The 24,814-nt window shown below is 48.0% G+C and overlaps 3 protein-coding genes across 3 annotated transcripts in view; 1 reads left to right on the top strand and 2 right to left on the bottom strand.

Moving 5' to 3' along the window:
• The window catches only part of LOC144483360 (uncharacterized), a 461,390-nt gene that overhangs the window by 59,446 nt on the left and 377,130 nt on the right, over positions 1–24,814 (bottom strand). The window lies entirely within an intron of this gene.
• LOC144483333 (uncharacterized) overlaps positions 1,203–24,814 on the bottom strand; it is an 84,058-nt gene continuing 60,446 nt past the window's right edge. Inside the window, exons 6-8 of the mRNA XM_078202049.1 lie at positions 21,372–21,379; positions 12,084–12,518; positions 1,203–1,276 (exon numbers count right to left, since the gene is read on the bottom strand). Of these exons, the coding sequence (XP_078058175.1) occupies positions 1,203–1,276; positions 12,084–12,518; positions 21,372–21,379 (517 nt within the window). The remainder of the gene's footprint in view (positions 1,277–12,083; positions 12,519–21,371; positions 21,380–24,814) is intronic.
• On the top strand, positions 8,701–24,564 carry LOC144483321 (uncharacterized). Its single transcript, XM_078202039.1, has 2 exons — positions 8,701–8,792; positions 23,396–24,564. The coding sequence occupies exon 2, from the start codon at positions 23,470–23,472 to the stop codon at positions 24,562–24,564; it is 1,095 nt and encodes a 364-aa protein (XP_078058165.1). The 5' UTR covers positions 8,701–8,792; positions 23,396–23,469.

The raw sequence follows: 24,814 nt of genomic DNA, 5'->3' as shown, positions 1-24,814 counted from the left end.
GGCTGAATGGCCGTCTTCTGTTCCCATGTTCGTTTGTAGGGAGTTTCGACCCACACCAAGGTAGAAATGGAAGAATTTATAAAAGCCTTGCTCCCTCTGTTAAACTTAAAGCCACATCAGATGAAGATGAAGCCGATTTGTCAGACACTGCGTGATTAAACTAACACAAGGAAACAACAGGCAGCAGTTAGCAAAGGGTTCTTCAAACCAAAACAGAGAGAGACAGACACCCCACACTAGCACACACCAACATACCAACACACACACACCGACACATAAACTGACAAATACAAAGACACACACACACACACACACACAGTGCACCCATTTACTTATAGTTGAATCCATAATTTGATTGCCACATCTGGGACTGAGGAAAAACAACATTGAATTCAAGGAAATTGTATGACATGTAAACACATGAATCTGGCTCTGAAACAGACAATATAAACTGTATCATAGAATCTACAGTGCAGAAGGAGGCCATTCGGCCCATCGAGCCTGCACCGACCACAATCCCACCCAGGCCCGATTCCTGTAACCCCACATATTTACCCTCCTAATTCCCCCGACATTAAAGGGAAATTCATCATGGCTAATCAAACCATCCCGCACATCTTTGGACTGTGGGAGGAAACTGGAGCACCCGGAGGAAACCCACACAGACAGGAGAGAATGTGCAAACTCCACACAGACAGTTACCCGAGGTCGGAATCGAACCTGGGTCCCTGGCGCTGAGAGGCAGCAGTGCTCACCACTGTGCCACCATGGCCGTACTGGCATCTTTTTCCAATTCTTCATCCTGGTTCCACCACCCCCGGAACTCCACACATAAACACAGCAAGATCCCAATTTCTCTGTGCATTCTCAGCAACAAAACCAAGATCCCAACCTCCACCCTGAATCCGAACCCAAGCTTACACCTCATCCTAACTAACACCTCACCCTAACTAACACCTCACCCGAACTAACACCTCACCCGAACTAACACCTCACCCTAACTAACACCTCACCCTAACTAACACCTCACCCTAATCCTAACCCTGGATGTGCTTCCAAACAGTACATTGGATTTGTCGTTAGTTAAAAAGGAAATTTTGACAAACCCCATGTGTACACCTTTAGTGAATTACAATTTCTCCATCATCCCTGTCCCTACCTTTCTGAGTCTCTGTGAAGGGTATCGGTATATTTTACTGACTTTAATCTGTTAACAGGTAAATACCAGTTGTTGTTGCATCAGAAAACTCAGGAATGTCACATAAACACTTGGAAACTTCAGACCAAAGACATGTTCAGACTGGAAGTGTCACTTACAGTCAGGAACAGTTTTACACCAATCTCTGATTTGACGGCATGTTTTGAAAGCAATCACCATCGGATCTTCATAAAATGTCAAGAAATGTATTGAATATTATTAGAAACAGCTTGCTCTCTTATGAAGAGAGCTTCCACAGCAGCTCGCTGGGCAACAAACACAGGATAGGTCTGTTCTCTCTACTCAGGACATGTCTCTGTCACAAACCCTGAAACAAGACATTTCTAAACTGGGATGAGTAGGTTTGAGGGATTAGCAGGTTACATATGTGGGGTTATGGGAATAGGGCCGAGGTGGGATTGTTGTTGGTGCAGACTCGATGGGCGAATAACCAACTTCAGCACTGTAGGGATCCTATGAAATACATTGGGAGAATTGCTATTTTAATGGGTATTTTCACAAATGCTATAAAATGATTTTTCAAAACAAATTAATATTTTCTTCAACAGATTATTAATAAATAAAAAGTATTTAATAAAACAACCACCCAGTGTGGGGTTCAGGATTCTAACTCGGGGTTTCTGAGCTCCAGGAACCACGAACTGAACCAGCCGGGAATTGTCTCCACAAAACTTCCCCAACTCCCTCCCGGGAAAAAGCTGCAAACCCGGGAGCTGCAGCTTTTTACTGGGGGTGTTGGGGCCTCCAGCGGGTGTTTGTGAATCCTCCCCGCCCACCTCCCAGGGTTTCCTTCCTTCCCAGAGATCAGAGTCCTCATTGATTTGAGGCCAAAGTGTAACCTCTTATTTATTGTCCCCCTCCCCCATCCTCTGATGTGAACCATCCTCCAGTGGCTGAGCCAGGATGGGGCCGTTAACCTGGGCCTGTTCCCGGGAGGGAGGGAGGGAGAAGCCCCGCAGCTGCAAACCAGGGAGCTGACAATGATTCTGAAGGGTTTGCGGATCCACAAAGTGTTTCCAAATCCTCCCAGCCACCGCCTAACGCTGACTCCGCTTCTCCGGGACAAACAAGCACCAAGGACAGCAATGACACTGCGCATGCTCCACATCACAATGCCCGGGGGCTGATTGACGGCAGCTCCGGGCCAATAGGAAGAGGGGGCGGGGCTGGAGGCCGAACGGGAGCGGCTGGTCCTCCAACCAATCGGAGTGAATGGGGGGCGGGACCTGAAGCAGGCGCAGAGCGGGTAATGGCGACGGACAGACGGTCGGTTTTATCTTGGAAGCGAGATCAATACGAGGTAAGAGGGCGGCGTGCGGGGAATGATAAATGTGGCGGGAGGGTGGAGAGACTTTGTGATGCGCGACAATTAAGCACGTGGAACCAAGGCTTCGATATTGAAGGCTTTTATTGTGTAACAATGGAACTACTAACACGAATACACCAGTTCAGACTGAAGGGGTCCTGCCGGAGCAGAGGGTCTTATACCTCGCCACCGGAGGCGGGACCCCACTGGAATGTGCCATGATAACACTTATAACAGGTAAACACCCTAACCCAACAACATTGTACAACCCCCACAGTAACAACACCCTAGCCCAACAGTAACATAATAACAACCCCCAGTGGTGACCCAACGATGGTTCACCACATTCACCCCTCCTTTAAGAACAAAAGGTGGCGGGGTGCAAGAAAAAAACAGGTCATATCAACAGAATTCACAAGTCCAGACGGTCTGGAGGACCGCACCGACGCTGTGATCTCCTCAACACCGGTTGCGAAACCGGAGCAGGTGCTTGCGGTGGCGTTCTTTCCAAAACAACGTCTGGCTGTCCCCTCAAGGACTCCCGGGCCGGCTGGCCCTGGTGAGGCGATTTGTGGTGGGGCCAAGTGGAAACATGTTGTTCAAACCCAATCCCCGGAAATGAACTTCCCGGTCTCCCCGTTTGTACCAAATGGAGCGGCAGCTTGTAGTGTTAGACCCGGGCTGACTGCCGCCATTGAGGCTGCATGTGGGAGGCCGGCAGGGATTGTGATCGGAGAGTGAAGCCCTGACGTCACAATGGAATGGGTGAGAGTGTGACGTCACAATGGAATGGGTGAGGGTGTGACGTCACAATGGAATGGGTGAGGGTGTGACGTCACAATGGAATGGGTGAGGGTGTGACGTCACAATGGAATGGGTGAGGGTGTGACATCACAATGGAATGGGTGAGGGTTCCAGATGAGCTGAGACTGGGCTGGAGTCGGGCGATGGCACTGACATGTGGCCTGGTGGCACAGTGGTTAGTGCAGCTGCCTCACAGCGCCAGGGACCCGGGTTCAATTCCAGCCTCGGGTCACTGTCTGTGCAGAGTTTCTACATTCTCCCCGTGTCTGTGTGGGTTTCCTCCGGGTGTTCCGGTTTCCTTCCACAATCCAAAGATGTGCTGGTTAGACGGATTGGCCATGATAAATTGCCACTTGGTATATAAGAACATAAGAAATAGGAGCAGGAGTAGGCCATCTAGCCCCTCGAGCCTGCCCCGCCATTCAATAAGATCATGGCTGATCTGACGTGGATCAGTACCACTTACCCGCCTGATCCCCATAACCCTTAATTCCCTTACCGATCAGGAATCCATCCATCCGCGCTTTAAACATATTCAGCGAGGTAGCCTCCACCACCTCAGTGGGCAGAGAATTCCAGAGATTCACCACCCTCTGGGAGAAGAAGTTCCTCCTCAACTCTGTCTTAAACCGACCCCCCTTTATTTTGAGGCTGTGTCCTCTAGTTTTAACTTCCTGACTAAGTGGAAAGAATCTCTCCGCCTCCACCCTATCCAGCCCCCGCATTATCTTATAAGTCTCCATAAGATCCCCCCTCATCCTTCTAAACTCCAACGAGTACAAACCCAATCTCCTCAGCCTCTCCTCATAATCCAAACCCCTCATCTCCGGTGTCAACCTGGTGAACCTTCTCTGCACTCCCTCCAATGCCAATATATCCTTCCTCATATAAGGGGACCAATACTGCACACAGTATTCCAGCTGCGGCCTCACCAATGCCCTGTACAGGTGCATCAAGACATCCCTGCTTTTATATTCTATCCCCTTCGCAATATAGGCCAACATCCCATTTGCCTTCGTGATCACCTGTTGTACCTGCAGACTGGGCTTTTGCGTCTCATGCACAAGGACCCCCAGGTCCCTTTGCACGGTAGCATGTTTTAATTTGTTTCCATTGAGATAGTAATCCCATTTGTTATTATTTCCTCCAAAGTGTATAACCTCGCATTTCTCAACGTTGTACTCCATTTGCCATATCCTCGCCCACTCACAGCCTGTCCAAATCTCTCTGCAGATCTTCTCCGTCCTCCACACAATTCACTTTTCCACTTATCTTTGTGTCATCTGCAAACTTCGTTACCCTACACTCCGTCCCCTCCTCCAGATCATCTATATAAATGGTAAATAGTTGCGGCCCGAGTACCGATCCCTGCGGCACGCCACTAGTTACCTTCCTCCAACCGGAAAAACACCCATTTATTCCGACTCTTTGCTTCCTGTCGGATAGCCAGTCCCCAATCCACTTTAACACACTACCCCCAACTCCGTGTGCCCTAATCTTCTTCAGTAGCCTTTTATGGGGCACCTTATCAAACGCCTTTTGGAAATCCAAAAACACCGCATCCACCGGTTCTCCTCCATCAACCGCCCTAGTCACATCTTCATAAAAATCCAACATGTTCGTCAAGCACGACTTTCCCCTCATGAATCCATGCTGCGTCTGATTGATCGAACCATTTCTATCCAGATGCCCTGCTATCTCCTCTTTAATAATGGATTCCAGCATTTTCCCTACTACAGACGTTAAGCTGACCGGCCTATAGTTACCCGCCTTTTGTCTCCTTCCTTTTTTAAACAGCGGCGTAACATTAGCCGTTTTCCAATCAACCGGCACTACCCCAGAATGCAACGAGTTTTGATAAATAATCACTAACACATCCACTATTACCTCTGACATTTCTTTCAATACCCTGGGATGCATTCCATCCGGACCCGGGGACTTATCCACCTTCAGTCCCATTAGTCTACCCAGCACTGCCTCTCTGGTAACATTAATTGTATTAAGTATTTCTCCTGCTGCCAACCCTCTATCGTTAATATTTGGCAAACTATTTGTGTCCTCCACCGTGAAGACCGACACAAAAAACTTATTTAAAGACTCAGCCATATCCTCATTTCCCACTATTAACTCCCCCCTCTCGTCCTCCAAGGGTCCAACATTCACTCTAGCCACTCTATTCCTTTTTATATATTTATAAAAACTTTTACTATCATTTTTTATATTAATTGCTAGCCTAGCTTCATAGTCTATCCTTCCTTTCTTTATCGCTTTCTTAGTCTCTCTTTGTTGTTTCTTAAATTTTTCCCAATCACTTGTTTCTCCACTATTTTTGGCCACTCTGTACGCAGCTGTTTTTATTTTAATACTCTCCTTTATTTTCTTCGTTATCCACGGCTGGTTCTCCCTTTTCTTACAATCCTTGTTTTTTGCTGGAATATATTTTTGCTGAGAACTGAAAAGGATCTCCTTAAAAATCCTCCACTGTTCCTCAGCTATCCTACCTGCCAGCCTGCTCTCCCAGTCTACCTTAGCCAATTCATCCCTCATCCTATCATATTTCCCTCTGTTCAAACAGAGGACACTGGTTTGGGACCAAACTTTCTCCTCTTCCATCTGAATCAGAAATTCGACCATATTGTGGTCACTAGACCCAAGAGGGTCCTTCACAATAAGATCCTTAATTCTACCTACCTCGTTACACAATACCAGATCCAAAATAGCTCGTTCCCTCGTCGGTTCCGTAACATGCTGTTCAAGGAAACTATCCCGACAGCATTCTAAGAACTCTTCCTCCATTCCACCCTTACCGACTTGAGTCTGCCAGTCAATGTGCATGTTGAAGTCCCCCATGATTATTGCCGTTCCGTTTTTACACGCATCCCTTATCTGCTTGTTTATAGCCCTCCCTACCTCAACATTATTATTTGGGGGCCTATATACCACACCTACTAGTGTCTTTCTCCCTCTACTATTCCTCATCTCTACCCATAATGATTCCACGTTTTGTTCCTCAGAACCTATGTCATCCCTCAGTACTACCCTGATATTATCTCTTATTAATAGCGCGACCCCACCACCTTTTCCTTCCTGTCTATTCTTCCTAAACGCCTGATACCCCTGGATATTCATCTCCCAGTCCTGGTCACCTTTCAGCCACGTTTCTGTAATGGCCACTAGATCGTACCCACTCGTGCTGATTTGCACCATCAACTCATTTACCTTGTTCCGAATGCTTCGTGCATTCAGGCAAAGTGTCCTTATTCCAGCTTTTATCTGGACCCGCTTTGATGAGTCGCGAACACCCTCTCCCTCTACTCCCTTATCTAAATTACCGCCTTCATTCACTTGCACCCTCTCCTCTACCATTAATTTTGTAATTCCCCTTACCCCTGCATCCTCCACCCCATCAATTAGTTCCTTGATCCTAGTCAACTCTTCTAGCTCCCCTCCCCCCAACCTATCTAGTTTAAATTCTCCCCAGTAACCTTAGCCAACCTACCGGCCAGGATATTGGTCCCCGTGTGATTCAAGTTCCACCCGTTTTTTGTATACAGATCACCCCTGCCCCTAAAGAGGTCCCAATGGTCCAGGAACCTGAATCCCTGCCCCCTGCACCAGTCCCTCAGCCACACATTCATCTTCCACCTCACTCCATTCCTGCCCTCACCTTCCCGTGGCACAGGCAGTAATCCTGAGATTACTACCTTTGCTTTCCTCTTTCTCAGCTGTCTCCCTAATTCCCTGTACTCCCTTTTCATGACCCCTTCTCCCTTCCTACCCACATCAGCGGTACCAATATGTACCGCTACCTCAGGCTCCTCTCCCTCCCACCTCAGGATTTCCGGGACGCGACTAGCGACATCCTGGATCCCGGCCCCAGGGAGGCAGACCACCATGCGAGAATGTATCAGGGGGATTAACAGGTAAATATGTGGATAGGGCCTGGATGGGATTGTTGTCGGTGCAGGATCGATGGGCTGAATGGCCTCCTCCTACACTGTATTTTATGATTCATTATTATTAATTAATTACTATTCTGATTTCCAGCTGTTTCTGAGTTTTAACTGTATCCTCTATTGTGAACACCGAGGCAAAATACTTGTTCAATTCATCTCCCAGCTCCTTATTTTTCATTATCAATTCCTGGACTCACTTTCTATTAGACAGTTAAGAAATGAGGTGGAGCAAGTGACTGAAGTGTCAGTCAGGGAGCACTATTGGGAGCACCAATAGTTTCAAAATAGTTCTGGAAACAGATAGGACAGGTCCACAGGTCAAGGCCCTAAACTGGAGCAGGGCCACTTTTGTGGGCATTAGGCAGGATCGAGCAGATGTTGATGAGGTGAGTTTGTTTGAAGGGAAAGGAATGACTGGCAAATGGAAGGTTTTAAAAGTGTGATATCAAGAGTCCAGGGGCAGTATATTCCTGTTAAGATGAAGGGAAAGAATGGTAAATTTAGGGATCTCTGGCAGACAAGGGACATTGAGGCTCTGGTCAGGTAAAAGAAGGAAGCATACATTGGGTTTAGGCAATCGGGGACAAGTGAATCACTCTGACTATAAAAAGTGTAAGAAAATACTGAAGAGAGAAATCAGGAGGACAAAAAGAGGGTATGATATGGATCTGGCAGGGAAGATTAAAGAAAATTCCAAGAGGTTCTATAGCTATATTAAGAGTAAGACGGTGGCTAGAGAGAGAATAGATCCCCTTAAAAATCAGTATGGCCATCTGTGTGTGGAGCCACAGGAGATGGGTGAGATTTTTAATGATACTTCTCTGTGTTTACTGCGGAGAGCACCATGGGTGCCAAAGAAATAAGGGAAACAAGTGGTGATGTCTTGGGCGCACACATGTTACTTGGGAGGAGGTATCTGCAGCCTTATAAAAGCAAATTACTGCGGATGCTGGAATCTGAAGCCAAGAGAGAAAATGCTGGAAAATCTCAGCAGGTCTGGCAGCATCTGTAAGGAGAGAAAAGAGCTGATGTTTCTTGTCTAGATGACCCTTTGTCAAAGCTCTGAAACATCAGTTCTTTTCTCTCCATCCAGATGCTGCCAGACCTGCTGAGAATGGGGAGAGAGTGTGTGGGATGGAGATTTACAGCTTTTGGGGAATGAGAGAGGGAAGAATGTTCCATAGAAATTGTCTGTTCTGAATTTCTATCCTGTACTGACACTGATGACTTTTGTAAACTCATTTTACAGGATATTGAAAGAGGAATCACAGGCCGAAATCGCAAACATCACGTCTCGATCAGACAGAGTCATATTCTTTGGGAGCTGAATATCATCGGACTTTGAATCCAGAAGGAGAAATGATTGTCCAGTCTGTCGATTTGAAAAGATTTGAAATGTCAGTGTGAGTGAAAAAGCATCAACACACTGCCACACTTGAGTGAGAGTGTTCCAATGCACTGACTAAAGAGCTTTAACCAGTTACACAGCCTGAATAAATATCGCAACGTTCACAGCGGGTCGAGACTGTAATCTTGTTCTGTGTGTGGACAAAGTTTCAACTAATTGTCCACCCAAGAGCGAGGTAAGGACACCTGCACCATGGAGAAACCATGGAAATGTGTGGACTGCAGGAAGAGATACAGATACCCATCCCTGCTGGAAGCACATCGGCGCAGTCACACTGGGGAGAGGCCTTTCACCTGCTCTCAGTGTGAGAAGGGATTCATTCAGTTCTCCAGCTTACAGATACACCAGCGAGTTCACACTGGGAAAAGGCCATTCACCTGCTCTCAGTGTGGGAAGGGATTCACTTGTTTATCCAGCCTGCAGACACACCAGCGAGTTCACACTGGGGAGAGGCCATTCACCTGCTCTCAGTGTGGGAAGGGATTCGCTTGTTCGTCTAACCTGCAGGCACACCAGCGAGTTCACACTGGGGAGAGGCCATTCACCTGCTCTCAGTGTGGGAAGGGATTCATTCACTCATCCAGCCTGCGGACACACCAGCGAGTTCACACTGGGGAGAGGCCGTTCACCTGCTCTCAGTGTGGGAAGGGATTCAGAGTTTCATCCCACCTGCTGAGACACCAACAAGTTCACGAGTGATTCCAGAGGTTGGATTCTGTTGTTATTGTTTCTGCTCTCAATTACATCCAGGACTGCATTTTGTTCATTCTCACAGTTGGTCAATGGGAAGGGTCAGAGGGTTTCTTTCTGCTGGACTGGCTGGTCTCAGCCTCCAGTGGGCTGATGCTCTTTGAGTCTTGTTGCGAATACCTGGTTTCAAATTTCACAAGGATCACAGAGTGACAGGATGTTAGGAAGTTATAGAGGTTTACAACATGGAAACAGGCCCTTCACCCAACTTGTCCATGCAGCTCAGTTTTTACCACTAAGCTAGTTCCAAAAGGGGTGGCACAGTGGTTAGCCCTGCTGCTTCACAGCTCCAGGGACCTGGGTTCGATTCCTGGCTTGGGTCACTGTCTGTGTGGAGATTGCACATTCCCCTCGTGTCTGCGTGGGTTTCCTCCGGGTGCTCCGGTTTCCTCCCACAGTCCAAAGATGTGCGGGTTAGGTTGATTGGCCATGTAAAAATTGCCCTTAGTGTCCTCAGATGCGTAGGTTAGAGAGATTAGTGGGTAAATATGTAGGGATATGGGGGTAGGGCCTGGGTGGGATTGTGGTCGGTGCAGACTCGATGTGCCGAATGGCCTCTTTCTGTACTGTAGGGTTTCTATGTTTTTAGGTTAATTGCTCGTATTTTGCCCATATTCCTCTGTACCCATCTTACCCATGTAACTGTCTAAATGTTTTTGAAAAGACAGTATTGTACCCGCCTCTACTACTGCCTCTGGCAACTCGTTCCAGACACTCACCACGACCTGAGTGAAAAACTGCCTCTCTGGACCCTTTTGTATCTCTCCCCTCTCACTTTAAACCTAAAACTAAGAACAAGAAACGTATCGACAAAATGATTAGAGAACAGAGCCAATGTTTCGAGTCTGGATGACACTTCATATGAGCTGTTATAAAGGGTCATCCAGTATCAAAACATGAGCTCTATTCTCTCTGCACAGATGCTGTCAGACCCGCTGAGATTTTCCAGCATTTTCTGTTTTTGTTTCAGATTCCAGCATCCGCAGTATTTTACTTTTATGATAAAATGATTAGTTCTGATTGGAATCCCCACGACCCTCCCGCAAGACAGGGGGAGTGATGGCAAAAGGAGAAAAAGGATAAGGATGATAAAGTCTGGGTTCTGATTCTCCGAGCCCATGTAGTTTTAACAAAACGAGTGAACCAGTTTATAAAGAACAGAAGTTACCCATCGCTAACAAAAACCGATCAAATTAAAATAATTAGGTTGAGGAAGAGAATAAAAGAATTAATAGATGAAGTTTAAAATCAACTTTGTTTTGCTGTTAGAGAAGTTTTTTAAAATTATGTAAAGTGATGTAACTGTGTGCCAAGTGTTTTCTGTTCACTCCCCGCTTTAGGTCCTGTAGAAAAGTTAACCCTTTCAGCAGACAGTTGATTTCGTCATAGAGTCATAGAGGTTTACAGCATGGAAACGGGCCCTTTGGCCCAACTTGTCCATGCCGCCCCTTTTTTAACCCCTAAGTTAGTCCCAATTGCCCGCGTTTGGCCCATATCCCTCTATACCCATCTTACCCATGTAATGGTCCAAACACTTTTTAAGGTTGAACCCACCTCTACTATTACTGCTAGCACGAGGGGACATAGCTTTAAATTGAGGGGTGAGAGTTCTTTACTAGAGAGTAGTAAGGGCGTGGAATGCCCTGCCTGCAGCAGTCGTGGACTCGTCAACATTAAGAGCATTCAAATGGTTATTGGATAAACATATGGATGATATTGGAATAGTGTAGATTAGAGGGGCTTTAGATTGGTTCCACTGGTCGGCGCAACATCGAGGGCCAAAGGGCCTGTACTGCGCTGTAATGTTTTATGTTCTATTACCTCTGGCAGCTTTTTCCAGACACTCATCACCCTCTGTTAGAAAGAAATGCCCCTCTGGACCCTTTTGTATCTCTCCCCTCTCTTAAACCTATGCTCTCTAGTTTTAGACTCCCCTACCTTTGGGAAAAGATGTTGACTATGTAGCTGATCTATGCTTCTCATTATTTTATAAACCTCTATAAGGTCATCCCTAAGCCTCCTACACTCCAGGGAAAAACGTCTCAGTCTATCCAGCCTCTCCTTATAACTCAAACCATCAAGTCCTGGTAGCATCCTTGTAAATCATTTCTGCACTCTTTCTAGTTTAATAATATCCTTTCCATAATAGGGTGACCAGAACTGTACACAGTATTCCACATGTGGTCTTCCCAATGTCTTGTACAACTTCAACAAGACATTCCAACTCCTGTATTCAATGTTCTGACCGATGAAACCAAGCATGCCGAATGCCTTCTTCACCACTCTGTCCATCTGTGACTCCACTTTCAAGGAGTTATGAACCTGTACCCCTCGATCTCTTTGTTCTTTAACTCTCCCCAACGCCCCAACCATTAACCTGCCCAGGTTCGATCGACCAAAATGCATCACCTCGCATTTATCTAAATTAAACTCCATCTGCCATTCGTCAGCCCATTGGCCCAATTGATCAAGATCCTGTTGCAATCCTAGATAACCTTCTTCACTGTCCACTATGCCACCAATCTTGGTGCCATCTGAAAACTTACGATCCATGCCTCCTACATTGTCATCCAAATCATTCTTATAAATGTCAAATAACAGTGGACCCAGCAGCGATCCCTGAGGCACCCCGCTGGTCACAGGCCTTCAGTAGGGCAGATGGACGGCTGAATCCCTTCCCACACACACAGCAGGTGAAGGGCCTCTCCCCAGTGTGAATTCTCTGGTGGTTCAATAGGGCAGATGGGCGGCTGAATCCCTTCCCACACACACAGCAGGTGAATGGCCTCTCCCCAGTGTGAATTCTCTGGTGGTTCAATGGGGCAGATGGGCGGCTGAATCCCTTCCCACACACACAGCAGGTGAATGGCCTCTCCCCAGTGTGAGTATATTGGTGCTTTAGCAGATCCTTTTTGTTTTTAAAGCTCTTCTTACAGTCAGAACAATTAAAAAGTTTGTTGTCAGAGTGAATAAGTTGATGTGTCTGCAGGTGGGATGACTGAATGAATCCTTTCCCACACACAGAGCAGGTGAACGGTCTCTCCCCAGTGTGAATGCGTTGGTGTGTCAGCAGATCTTTTTTGCATTTAAAACTCTTCTCACAGTCAGAACACGTAAACAGTTTCTCATCCGTGTGAACAAGTTGGTGTGTCACAATGTGGGATGAGCGAGTGAATCCCTTCCCACACACAGGGCAGGTGAACAGCCTCTCCCCAGTGTGAACCTGTTGGTGTGTCAGAAGGTTGTATGAATGGGTGAATCCCTTCCCACAAACGGAGGAGGTGAACGGTCTCTCCCCAGTGTGACTGCACCAATGAACTTCCAGTTGTGATGGGAAACCGAATCCTTTCCCGCACTCCACACATTTCCACGGTTTCTCCATGGTGTTGGTGCCCTGGTGTTTCTCCAGGTTGGATGATCAGTTGAAACCTCATCCACACACACAACATACATGTAGATTCACCCTGCTGTGAACTGTGTGATGTTTTTTCAGGCTGTGGACGAGTTAAAGCTCTTTCCACAGTCAGTTCACTGGAACACTCTCAATCGGGTGTGTGTTTGTTCCAATGCTTTTCCGGTCACACTGATGTTTAAAGTCTTTACTGACAGACAGAAGAGTCAAACATTTCTCCTCCCGCATTCAAAGACCGATGATATTCAGCTCCTAATGAACAAAATGACTTTGCCAGTCATGATGTTCGGTTTGAGTTTTCTGTCTGCCAATCCTCCACTTCCAATATCGTGTAAAAAAAAATTTGGAAAAGTCATCACTGTCAGTCCGGAATAGAAATCCTGAACAGACAATTCTAGTTTCTCCGGAACATTTTTTCCTCTCTTGTTCCCCAAAATCTGTAAATCCCCGTCCCACACACTCTCCCTCCTCCCTGGGCTTAAACCCATCTCACCATCTGTACCATTTCTTTCCTCCACTCCCAGTTTTCTCCCTCCCTCTCCTCTGTCTGTGTTCAGTTCTCCAGCTCCTGTCTGCAGACTGACAATAAAACCAATGGCTCTTATTGGGGGTGTTGGGGCCTCCAGAGGGTGTTTGTGAATCCTCCCCGCCCACCTCCCAGGGTTTCCTTCCTTCCCAGAGATCAGAGTCCTCATTGATTTGAGGCCAAAGTGTAACCTCTTATTTATTGTCCCCCTCCCCCATCCTCTGATGTGAACCATCCTCCAGTGGCTGAGCCAGGATGGGGCCGTTAACCTGGGCCTGTTCCCGGGAGGGAGGGAGGGAGAAGCCCCGCAGCTGCAAACCAGGGAGCTGACAATGATTCTGAAGGGTTTGCGGATCCACAAAGTGTTTCCAAATCCTCCCAGCCACCGCCTAACGCTGACTCCGCTTCTCCGGGACAAACAAGCGCCAAGGACAGCAATGACACTGCGCATGCTCCACATCACAATGCCCGGGGACTGATTGACGGCAGCTCCGGACCAATAGGAAGAGGGGGTGGGGCTGGAGGACCGAGCGGGAGCGGCTGGTCCTCCAACCAATCGGTGTGGATGAGGGGCGGGACCTGAAGCATGCGCAGTGCGGGTAATGGCGACGGACAGACGGTTTTAACTCGGAAGCGAGATCAATACGAGGTAGAGGGCGGCGTGCGGGGAATGATAAATGTGGCGGGTGGGTGGAGAGGCTTCGTAAACATGTTGTTCAAACCCAAACCCCGGAAATGAACTTCCCGGTCCCCCCCTTTGTACCCAATGGAGCGGCAGCTTGTAGTGTTAGACCCGGGCTGACTGCCGCCATTGAGGCTGCATGTGGGAGACCGGCAGGGATTGTGATCGGAGAGTGAAGCCCTGACGTCACAATGGAATGGGTGAGAGTGTGACGTCACAATGGAAAGAGATAGGGTCAGGCAGGCTAGGAAAGTGTTTCTCTGGAGTAAAGGGAAATACAGTGTCATCAGGGAGGAAATTAGACGGGTAAATTGGAAGGAGGCATTCTTGGGGAAAAGTACCGAAGGAAAGTGGAGAATTTTCAAGGAATGTTTGTCTGGAGCTCTGCATGACAACGTTCCGATGAGACAGGGGGGTGTTGGTAGGGTACGGGAACCGTGGTGCACGAAGGTTGTGATGAACCTGGTGAATAAGAAAAGAGAGGCGTACAGAAGGTTCAGAGAGCTAGGAGGTGTTAAGGATTTAGAGGAGTATACGGGATGTAGGAAGGAGCTTAAGAAGGAAATTAGGAGAGCGAGAAGGGGTCATGAGAAGGCCTTGGCGGGTAAGATTAAGGAGAATCCCAAGGCTTTCTACAAATATGTCAAGAGTAAAAGGATGAGATGTGAAGGCATAGGACCCTTAAAAGGTGAAGGGGGAAAAGTTTGTGTGGAACCGTTAGAAATGGCGGAGCTGCTTAATGAATACTTTACCTCGGTATTCACGGTGGAAAGGGATCTGGGTGGTTGTACTGCTGGTTTGCGGTGGACAGAAAGGATCGAGCATGTGGACATAAAGAAAGAGGATGTGTTGGAACTATTGAATGGCATCAAGGTTGGTAAGTCGCCGGGACCGGATGGGATGTACCCCAGGTTACTGTGGGAGACGAGGGAGGAGATTGCGGAGCCTTTGGCGATGATCTTTGCATCGTCGATGGAGACGGGAGAGGTTCCGGAGGATTGGAGGATTGCAGATGTGGTCCCTATATTCAAGAAAGGGAACAGGGACAGCCCGGGAAATTACCGACCGGTGAGTCTAACCTCAGTGGTTGGTAAGTTGATGCAGAGGATCCTGAGAGACAGGATTTATGATCATCTAGAGAAGTTTAGTATGATCAAAAGTAGTCAGCACGGCTTTGTCAAGGGCAGGTCGTGCCTTACGAGCCTGGTTGAGTTCTTTGAAAATGTGACCAAACACATTGACGAAGGAAGAGCGGTGGATGTGGTCTATATGGACTTCAGCAAGGCGTTCGATAAGGTCCCCCATGCAAGACTTCTTGAGAAAGTGAGAGGGCATGGGATCCAAGGGGCTGTTGCCTTGTGGATCCAGAACTGGCTTGCCTGCAGAAGGCAGAGAGTGGCTGTGGAGGGGTCTTTCTCTGCATGGAGGTCAGTGACCAGTGGAGTGCCCCAGGGATCTGTTCTGGGACCCTTGCTGTTTGTCATTTTCATAAATGACCTGGATGAGGAAGTGGAGGGATGGGTTGGTAAGTTTGCTGACGACACCAAGGTAGGTGGTGTTGTGGATAGTTTGGAGGGATGTCAGAAGTTGCAGCGAGACATAGATAGAATGCAAGACTGGGCGGAGAAGTGGCAGATGGACTTCAACCCGGATAAGTGTGTGGTGATCCATTTTGGCAGATCCAATGGGATGAAGCAGCAGTATAATATGAAGGGTACCATTCTTAGCAGTGTAGAGGATCAGAAGGACCTTGGGGTCCGGGTCCATAGGACTCTTAAATCGGCCTCGCAGGTGGAGGATGCGGTCAAGAAGGCGTACGGCGTACTGGCCTTCATTAATCGAGGGATTGAGTTTAGGAGTCGGGAGATAATGCTGCAGCTTTATAGGACCCTGGTTAGACCCCACTTGGAGTACTGCGCGCAGTTCTGGTCACCTCATTACAGGAAAGATGTTGAAGCCATTGAAAGGGTGCAGAGGAGATTTACAAGGATGTTGCCTGGATTGGGGGGCATGCCTTATGAGGATAGGTTGAGGGAGCTTGGTCTCTTCTCCCTGGAGAGACGAAGGATGAGAGGTGACCTGATAGAGGTTTACAAGATGTTGAGAGGTCTGGATAGGGTAGACTCTCAGAGGCTATTTCCAAGGGCTGAAATGGTTGCTACGAGAGGACACAGGTTTAAGGTGCTGGGGGGTAGATACAGAGGAGATGTCAGGGGTAAGTTTTTCACTCAGAGGGTGGTGGGTGAGTGGAATCGGCTGACGTCGGTGGTGGTGGAGGCAAACTCGTTGGGGTCTTTTAAGAGACTTCTGGATGAGTACATGGGATTTAATGGGATTGAGGGCTATAGATAGGCCTAGAGGTGGGGATGTGATCGGCGCAACTTGTGGGCCGAAGGGCCTGTTTGTGCTGTGGCTTTCTATGTTCTATGTTCTATGTCACAATGGAATGGGTGAGGGTGTGATGTCACAATGGAATGGGTGAGGGTGTGACGTCACAATGGAATGGGTGAGAGTGTGACGTCACAATGGAATGGGTGAGGGTTCCAGATGAGCTGAGACTGGGCTGGAGTCGGGCGATGTCACTGACATGTGGCCCGGTGGCGCAGTGGTTAGTGCAGCTGCCTAACAGCGCCAGGGACCCGGGTTCAATTCCAGCCTCGGGTCGCTGTCTGTGCAGAGTTTCTACATTCTCCCCGTGTCTGTGTGGGTTTCCTCCGGGTGTTCCGGTTTCCTTCCACAGTCCAAAGCTGTGCCGGTTAGACGGATTGGCCATGATAAATTGTCACTTGGTATCAGGGGGATTAACAGGTAAATATGTGGATAGGGCCTGGATGGGATTGTTGCCGGTGCAGGCTCGATGGGCTGAATGGCCTTCTCCTACACTGTACTTTATTATTCATTATTATTAATTAATTACTATTAATACTTCTTGATGATGTGGACATGTGGCTGGAAGCTCATCTTGGGATGAGCTGAGACTGTATTAAGAGTAAAAGGGTGACTAGAGAGAGAATAGATCCCCTTAAAAATCAGTCTGGCCATCTGTGTGTGGAGCCACAGGAGATGGGTGAGATTTTTAATGAATACTTCTGCTCTGTGTTTACTGCGGAGAGCACCATGGGTACTAAAGAAATAAGGGAAACAAGTGGTGATGTCTTGGGCGCACGCATGTTACTTGGGAGGAGGTATCTGCAGCCTTATAAAAGCAAATTACTGCGGATGCTGGAATCTGAAACCAAGAGAGAAAATGCTGGAAAATCTCAGCAGGTCTGGCAGCATCTGTAAGGAGAGAAAAGAGCTGATGTTTCTTGTCTCGATGACCCTTTGTCAAAGCTCTGAAACATCAGTTCTTTTCTCTCCATACAGATGCTGCCAGACCTGCTGAGAATGGGGAGAGAGTGTGTGGGATGGAGATTTCCAGCTTTTGGGGAATGAGAGAGGAAAGAATGTTCCATAGAAATTGTCTGTTCTGAATTTCTATCCTGTACTGACACTGATGACTTTTGGAAACTCATTTTCCAGGATATTGAAAGAGGAATCACAGACTGAAATCTCAAACGTCACGTCTGAACGTGACAGAATCATATTCCTTGGGACCTCAATATCATCGGACTTTGAATCCAGAAGGAGAAATGATTGTCCAGTCTGTCGATTTGAAAAGATTTGAAATGTCAGTGTGAGTGAAAAAGCATCAACACACTGCCACACTTGGTGAGGGTGTTCCAATGCACTGACTAAAGAGCTTTAACCAGTTACACAGCCTGAGTAAATATCACACCATTCACAGCGGGTAGAGACGGTAATCTTGTTCTGTGTGTGGACAAAGTTTCAACAAATTGTTCACTCAAGAGAGAGGTAAGGACACCAGCACCATGGAGAAACCATGGAAATGTGTGGACTGTGGGAAGAGATACAGAGCCCCATATAAGCTGGAAGCTCATCGGCGCAGCCACACTGGGGAGAAGTTGTTCATCTGCTCTCAGTGTGAGAAGGGATTTAATCAGTTCCCCAGCTTACGGATACACCAGCGAGTTCACGCTGGGGAGAGACCATTCACCTGCTCTCAATGTGGGAAGGGATTCACTCGGTCATCCAGCCTGCAGACACACCAGCGAGTTCACACTGGGGAGAGACCATTCACCTGCTCTCAGTGTGGGAAGGGATTCACTCAGTCATCCGACCTGCAGACACACCAGCGAGTTCACACTGGGGAGAGGCCGTTCACCTGCTCTCAGTGTGGGAAGGGATTCAGAGTTTCATCCCGGCTGCTGAGACACCAGCAAGTTCACGAGTGATTCCAGGGATTGGATTCTGCTGTTCTTGTTTCTGCTCTCAGTTGCATCCAGGCTTGCATTTTGTTCATTCTCACAGTTGGTCAGTGGGGAGTGTCAGAGGGTTTCTTTGTGCTGGACTGGCTGGTCTCTGCCTCCAGTGGGCTGATGCTCTTTGAGTCTTTTTGCGAATACCTGGTTTCAAATGTCACAAGGATCACAGAGTGACAGGGTGTTAGGAAGTTTAGAGATATTTAGTCAGAAGAAAACAGAGGTTGGCAGTGCAAAGGTACATTTCTGAATGGAGGGCTGTGACAACTGACATTGTGTGGAGATGCCGGCGTTGGACTGGGGTAAACACAGTAAGAAGTCTCACAACACCAGGTTAAAGTCCACCAGGTTTATTTGGTAGCAAATACCATAAGCTTTCGGAGCACTGCTCCTTCGTCAGATGGAGTGGAAATGTGCTCTCAAACAGTGCAAACAGACAGAATCAAGTTGCAGAATATTGATTAGAATGCGAATCCTACAGCCAGCCAGGTCTTAAATGTACAGACAATGTGGGTGGAGGGAACATTAAACACAGGTTAAAGAGATGTGTATTGTCTCCAGACAGAACAGCTCGTGAAATTCGTGAAGTACCGAAGGAAAGTGGAGGATTTTCAAGGAATGTTTGTCTGGAGCTCTGCATGACAACGTTCCGATGAGACAGGGGGGTGTTGGTAGGGTACGGGAACCGTGGTGCACGAAGGTTGTGATGAACCTGGTGAATAAGAAAAGAGAGGCGTACAGAAGGTTCAGAGAGCTAGGAGGTGTTAAGGATTTAGAGGAGTATACGCGATGTAGGAAGGAGCTTAAGAAGGAAATTAGGAGAGCGAGAAGGGGTCATGAGAAGACCTTGGCGGGTAAGATTAAGGAGAATCCCAAGGCTTTCTACAAATATGTCAAGAGTAAAAGGATGAGATGTGAAGGCATAGGACCCTTAAAAGGTGAAGGGGGAAAAGTTTGTGCGGAACCGTTAGAAATGGCGGAGCTGCTTAATGAATACTTTACCTCGGTATTCACGGTGGAAAGGGATCTGGGTGGTTGTACTGCTGGATTGCGGAGGACAGAAAGGATCGAGCATGTGGACATAAAGAAAGAGGATGTGTTGGAACTATTGAATGGCATCAAGGTTGGTAAGTCGCCGGGACCGGATGGGATGTACCCCAGGTTACTGTGGGAGGCGAGGGAGGAGATTGCGGAGCCTTTGGCGATGATCTTTGCATCGTCGATGGAGACGGGAGAGGTTCCGGAGGATTGGAGGATTGCGGATGTGGTCCCTATATTCAAGAAAGGGAACAGGGACAGCCCGGGAAATTACCGACCGGTGAGTCTAACCTCAGTGGTTGGTAAGTTGATGGAGAGGATCCTGAGAGACAGGATTTATGATCATCTAGAGAAGTTTAGTATGATCAAAAGTAGTCAGCACGGCTTTGTCAGGGGCAGGTCGTGCCTTACGAGCCTGGTTGAGTTCTTTGAAAATGTGACCAAGCACATTGACGAAGGAAGAGCGGTGGATGTGGTCTATATGGACTTCAGCAAAGCGTTCGATAAGGTCCCCCATGCAAGACTTCTTGAGAAAGTGAGAGGGCATGGGATCCAAGGGGCTGTTGCCTTGTGGATCCAGAACTGGCTTGCCTGCAGAAGGCAGAGAGTGGCTGTGGAGGGGTCTTTCTCTGCATGGAGGTCAGTGACCAGTGGAGTGCCCCAGGGATCTGTTCTGGGACCCTTGCTGTTTGTCATTTTCATAAATGACCTGGATGAGGAAGTGGAGGGATGGGTTGGTAAGTTTGCTGACGACACCAAGGTAGGTGGTGTTGTGGATAGTTTGGAGGGATGTCAGAAGTTGCAGCGAGACATAGATAGAATGCAAGACTGGGCGGAGAAGTGGCAGATGGACTTCAACCCGGATAAGTGTGTAGTGATCCATTTTGGCAGATCCAATGGGATGGAGCAGCAGTATAAAATGAAGGGTACCATTCTTAGCAGTGTAGAGGATCAGAAGGACCTTGGGGTCCGGGTCCATAGGACTCTTAAATCGGCCTCGCAGGTGGAGGATGCGGTCAAGAAGGCGTATGGCGTACTGGCCTTCATTAATCGAGGGATTGAGTTTAGGAGTCGGGAGATAATGCTGCAGCTTTATAGGACCCTGGTTAGACCCCACTTGGAGTACTGCGCGCAGTTCTGGTCACCTCATTACAGGAAAGATGTTGAAGCCATTGAAAGGGTGCAGAGGAGATTTACAAGGATGTTGCCTGGATTGGGGGGCATGCCTTATGAGGATAGGTTGAGGGAGCTTGGTCTCTTCTCCCTGGAGAGACGAAGGATGAGAGGTGACCTGATAGAGGTTTACAAGATGTTGAGGGGTCTGGATAGGGTGGACTCTCAGAGGCTATTTCCAAGGGCTGAAATGGTTGCTACGAGGGGACACAGGTTTAAGGTGCTGGGGGGTAGGTACAGGGGGGATGTCAGGGGTAAGTTTTTCACTCAGAGGGTGGTGGGTGAGTGGAATCGGCTGACGTCGGTGGTGGTGGAGGCAAACTCGTTGGGGTCTTTTAAGAGACTTCTGGATGAGTACATGGGATTTAATGGGATTGAGGGCTATAGATAGGCCTAGAGGTGGGGATGTGATCGGCGCAACTTGTGGGCCGAAGGGCCTGTTTGTGCTGTGGCTTTCTATGTTCTATGTTCTAAGTCCAGGAGGCAAGCTGTGGGGGTTACTGATAATGTGACATAAATCCAACATCCCGGTTTAGGCCGTCCTCATGTGTGCGGAACTTGGCTATCAGTTTCTGCTCAGCGACTCTGCGCTGTCGTGTGTCGTGAAGGCCGCCTTGGAGAACGCTTACCTGAAGATCCAAGGCTGAATGCCCGTGACTGCTGAAGTGCTCCCCCACAGGAAGAGAACAGTTTTGCCTGGTGATTGTTGAGCGGTGTTCATTCATCCGTTGTCGTAGGGTCTGCATGGTTTCCCCAATGTACCATGCCTCGGGACATCCTTTCCTGCAGCGTATCAGGTAGACAACGTTGGCCGAGTTGCAAGAGTAGGTACCGTGTACCTGGTCGATGGTGTTCTCACATGAGATGATGGCATCTGTGTCGATGATCCGGCACGTCTTGCAGAGGTTGCTGTGGCAGGGTTGTGTGGTGTCGTGGTCACTGTTCTCCTGAAGGCTCGGTAGTTTGCTGCGGGACAATGGTCTGTTTGAGGTTGTGCGGTTGTTTGAAGGCAAGAAGTGGGGGTGTGGGGATGGCCTTGGCGAGATGTTCGTCTTCATCAATGACATGTTGAAGGCTCCAGAGGAGATGCCGTAGCTTCTCCGCTCCAGGGAAGTACTGGACGACGAAGGGTACTCTGTCCACCATGTCCCGTGTTTGTCTTTTGAGGAGGTTGGTGCGGTTTCAGGAGAACAGTGACCATGACACCACACAACCCAACTCAATAGCCTAATCCTGCTTTTTCCCATAACCTTTGATCCCATTCGCCCCAAGTGCTTTATCCAGCCGCCTCTTGAATACATTCAATGTTTTGGCATCAACTACTTCCTGCGGTAATAAATTCGACAGGGTCACTATTCTTTGGGTGAAGAAATGTCTCCTCACCTCCGTCCTAAATGGTCTACCCTGAATCCTCAGACTGTAACCCCCGGTTCTGGACTCCCATCGGGAACATCCTCCCTGTATCTATCGTGCCTAGACCTGTTAGAATTTTATAAGTCTCATTGAGATCCCCCCTCATTCATCTGAACTCCAATGAAAACAATCCTAACCTAGTCAGTCTCTCCTCCTACATCAGTCCTGCGATTCCCTGAATCAGCCTGGTAAACATCCTTTGCTCCCTCAGCTTGACACATTTATTTGTCTGTCGAAAAGGATGGTCTTTTTCCTAATGTTCATAATTAAAGGGCAGCTTTCCCCAGGAGATGGCTGACATTTAAGGGGACAGTACATTAATATAGGACAGAGATATGTCTGGTGTTATTATATGGTACCCAGATTAGATATATTATTTATGTTTCTGTAATAAAATACATTTATTATTATTTCTTGCATTATAATATAATGCTGTAGCAACGTTATACATTTCCAGTCATAAAGTCATTACAGCACAGAAGGAATCCATTTGGTAACTCGAGTCCATGCTGACTCTCTGTATAACATTCCAGTCTCATTCCCACTCTATATCCCCATTCTCCTGAAAGTTTATTTCCTTCAAGTGCCCATCCACTTTCATTTTGAAATAGAATCCATAGATATGGATGGAGAGTTACAACTTTTTGGGAATGAAATAGGAAAGAATCCCGAGGACAGTGAAGCCTCAGTCATCAACTATTTTCAAGAGAGAGATTGATTGGTTTCTAGATATTGAAGATATCAAGGGATATGGGTTTAGTGTGGGGAGAATGATGCTGAGGGAGATGATCGAATTATCTAATTGAATTGTTTAAAAGGCTCGATGGGCCAAATGGCCGACTGCAGCTCCTATTTGTTATGGTCTCTGTGTCCAGGACAGGAAGCAGTGAGCATGGATCTGTCAATCAGCCTCAATCAGCACCTTCAGGAGAATTGGGAGGGTGAATATTAGATACAACAGAGTGAGAATGGAGGGAGAGTGTATGGGATGGAGATTTACAGCTTTTTGGGGAATGAGAGAGGAAAGAATGTTCCATAGAAACTAGAATTGTCTGTTCTGAATTTCTATCCTGTACTGACACTGATGACTTTCGTAAACTCATTTTACAGGATATTGGAAGAGGAATCACAGGCCGAAATCTCAAACGTCACATCTAGATCTGACAGGGTCATATTCCTTGGGAGCTGAATATCATCGGCCTTTGAATCCAGAAGGAGAAATGATTGTCCGGATCTGTTGAATTGAAAAGATTTCAAACATCAGTGTGACTGGAAAAGCACCAACACACTGCCACACTCGAGTGAGAGTGTTCCAGTGCACTGACTGAAGAGCTTTAACCAGTTACACAGCCTGAATAAATATCATATCATTCACAGCAGGGAGAGACTACCCGTGTTCTGTGTGTGGACGAGGCTTCAACTGATTGTCCACCCAAGACAGAGGCAAGGACACCTGCACCATGGAGAAACCATGGAAATGTGCGGACTGTGGGAAGAGGTACAGAGTCCCATCAGAGCTGGAAGCTCATCGGCGCAGCCACACTGGGGAGAGACCATTCACCTGCTCTCAGTGTGGGGAAGGATTCACTCAGTCATTCAGCCTGCAGTCACACCAGCGAGTTCACACTGGGGAGAGGCCATTCACGTGTTCTCAGTGTGGGGAGGGATTCAGTCATTTATCCAGCCTGCGCAAACACCAGCGAGTTCACACTGGGGAGAGACTGTTCACCTGTGCTCAGTGTGGGAAGGGATTCACTTGTTCATCCAACCTGCGGAGACACCAGCCAGTTCACACAGGGGAGAGGCCATTCAGCTGCTCTCAGTGTGGGAAGGGATTCACTCTGTCATCCAGCCTGCGGGCACACAAGCGAGTTCACACTGGGGAGAGACCATTCACCTGCTCTCAGTGTGGGAAGGGATTCACTCTGTCATCCCACCTGCGGAGACACCAGCGAGTTCACACAGGGGAGAGACCGTTCACCTGCTCTCAGTGTGGGAAGGGATTCACTCAGTCATCCCACCTGCAGACACACCAGCGAGTTCACACTGGGGAGAGGCCATTCACCTGCTCTCAATGTGGGGAGGGATTCATTCGGTCATCCCAGCTGCAGATACACCAGCGAGTTCACACTGGGGAGAGGCCATTCACCTGCTCTCAGTGTGGGGAGGGATTCACTCAGTCATCCAGCCTGTGGACACACCAGCGAGTTCACACTGGGGAGAGGCCGTTCACCTGCTCTCAGTGTGGGAAGGGATTCACTCGATTAACCAGCCTGCGGATACACCAGCGAGTTCACACTGGGGAGAGGCCGTTCACCTGCTGTCAGTGTGGGAAGGGATTCAGTGATTCATCCAGCCTGCTGACACATCAGCGAGTTCACACTGGGGAGAGGCCATTTACCTGCTCTCAATGTGGGAAGGGATTCACTCGGTCATCCTGCCTGCAGACACACCAGCAGGTTCACACTGGGGAGAGGCCGTTCAGCTGCTCTGTGTGTGAGAAGAGATTCAGTCTTTCATCCCACCTGCAGAGACACCAACAAGTTCATGAGTGATTGCAGGGGTTGGATTCTGCTGTTATTGTTTCTGCTCTCAATTACATCCAGGACTGCATTTTGTTCATTCTCACAGTTGGTCAATGGGGAGGGTCGGAGGGTTTCTTTCTGCTGGACTGGCGGGTCTCATGACTTTGCCTCCAGTGGGCTGATGCTCTTTGAGTCTTGTTGCGAATACCTGGTTTCGAATTTCACAAGGATCACAGAGTGACAGGGTGTTAGGAAGTTAAGAGTCACTATTTCTGTTTGA

The sequence above is a fragment of the Mustelus asterias genome, unplaced genomic scaffold (assembly GCF_964213995.1).
Source record: "Mustelus asterias unplaced genomic scaffold, sMusAst1.hap1.1 HAP1_SCAFFOLD_63, whole genome shotgun sequence".
Taxonomy (NCBI): Eukaryota; Metazoa; Chordata; class Chondrichthyes; order Carcharhiniformes; family Triakidae; genus Mustelus; species Mustelus asterias.
This window is presented reverse-complemented; position numbering and strand designations above follow the sequence as displayed.

Excerpts from the sequence above, each read along its gene's own strand:
- LOC144483321 (XM_078202039.1), top strand. The coding sequence starts at position 23,470 with ATGGAGAAACCATGGAAATGTGCGGACTGTGGGAAGAGGTACAGAGTC.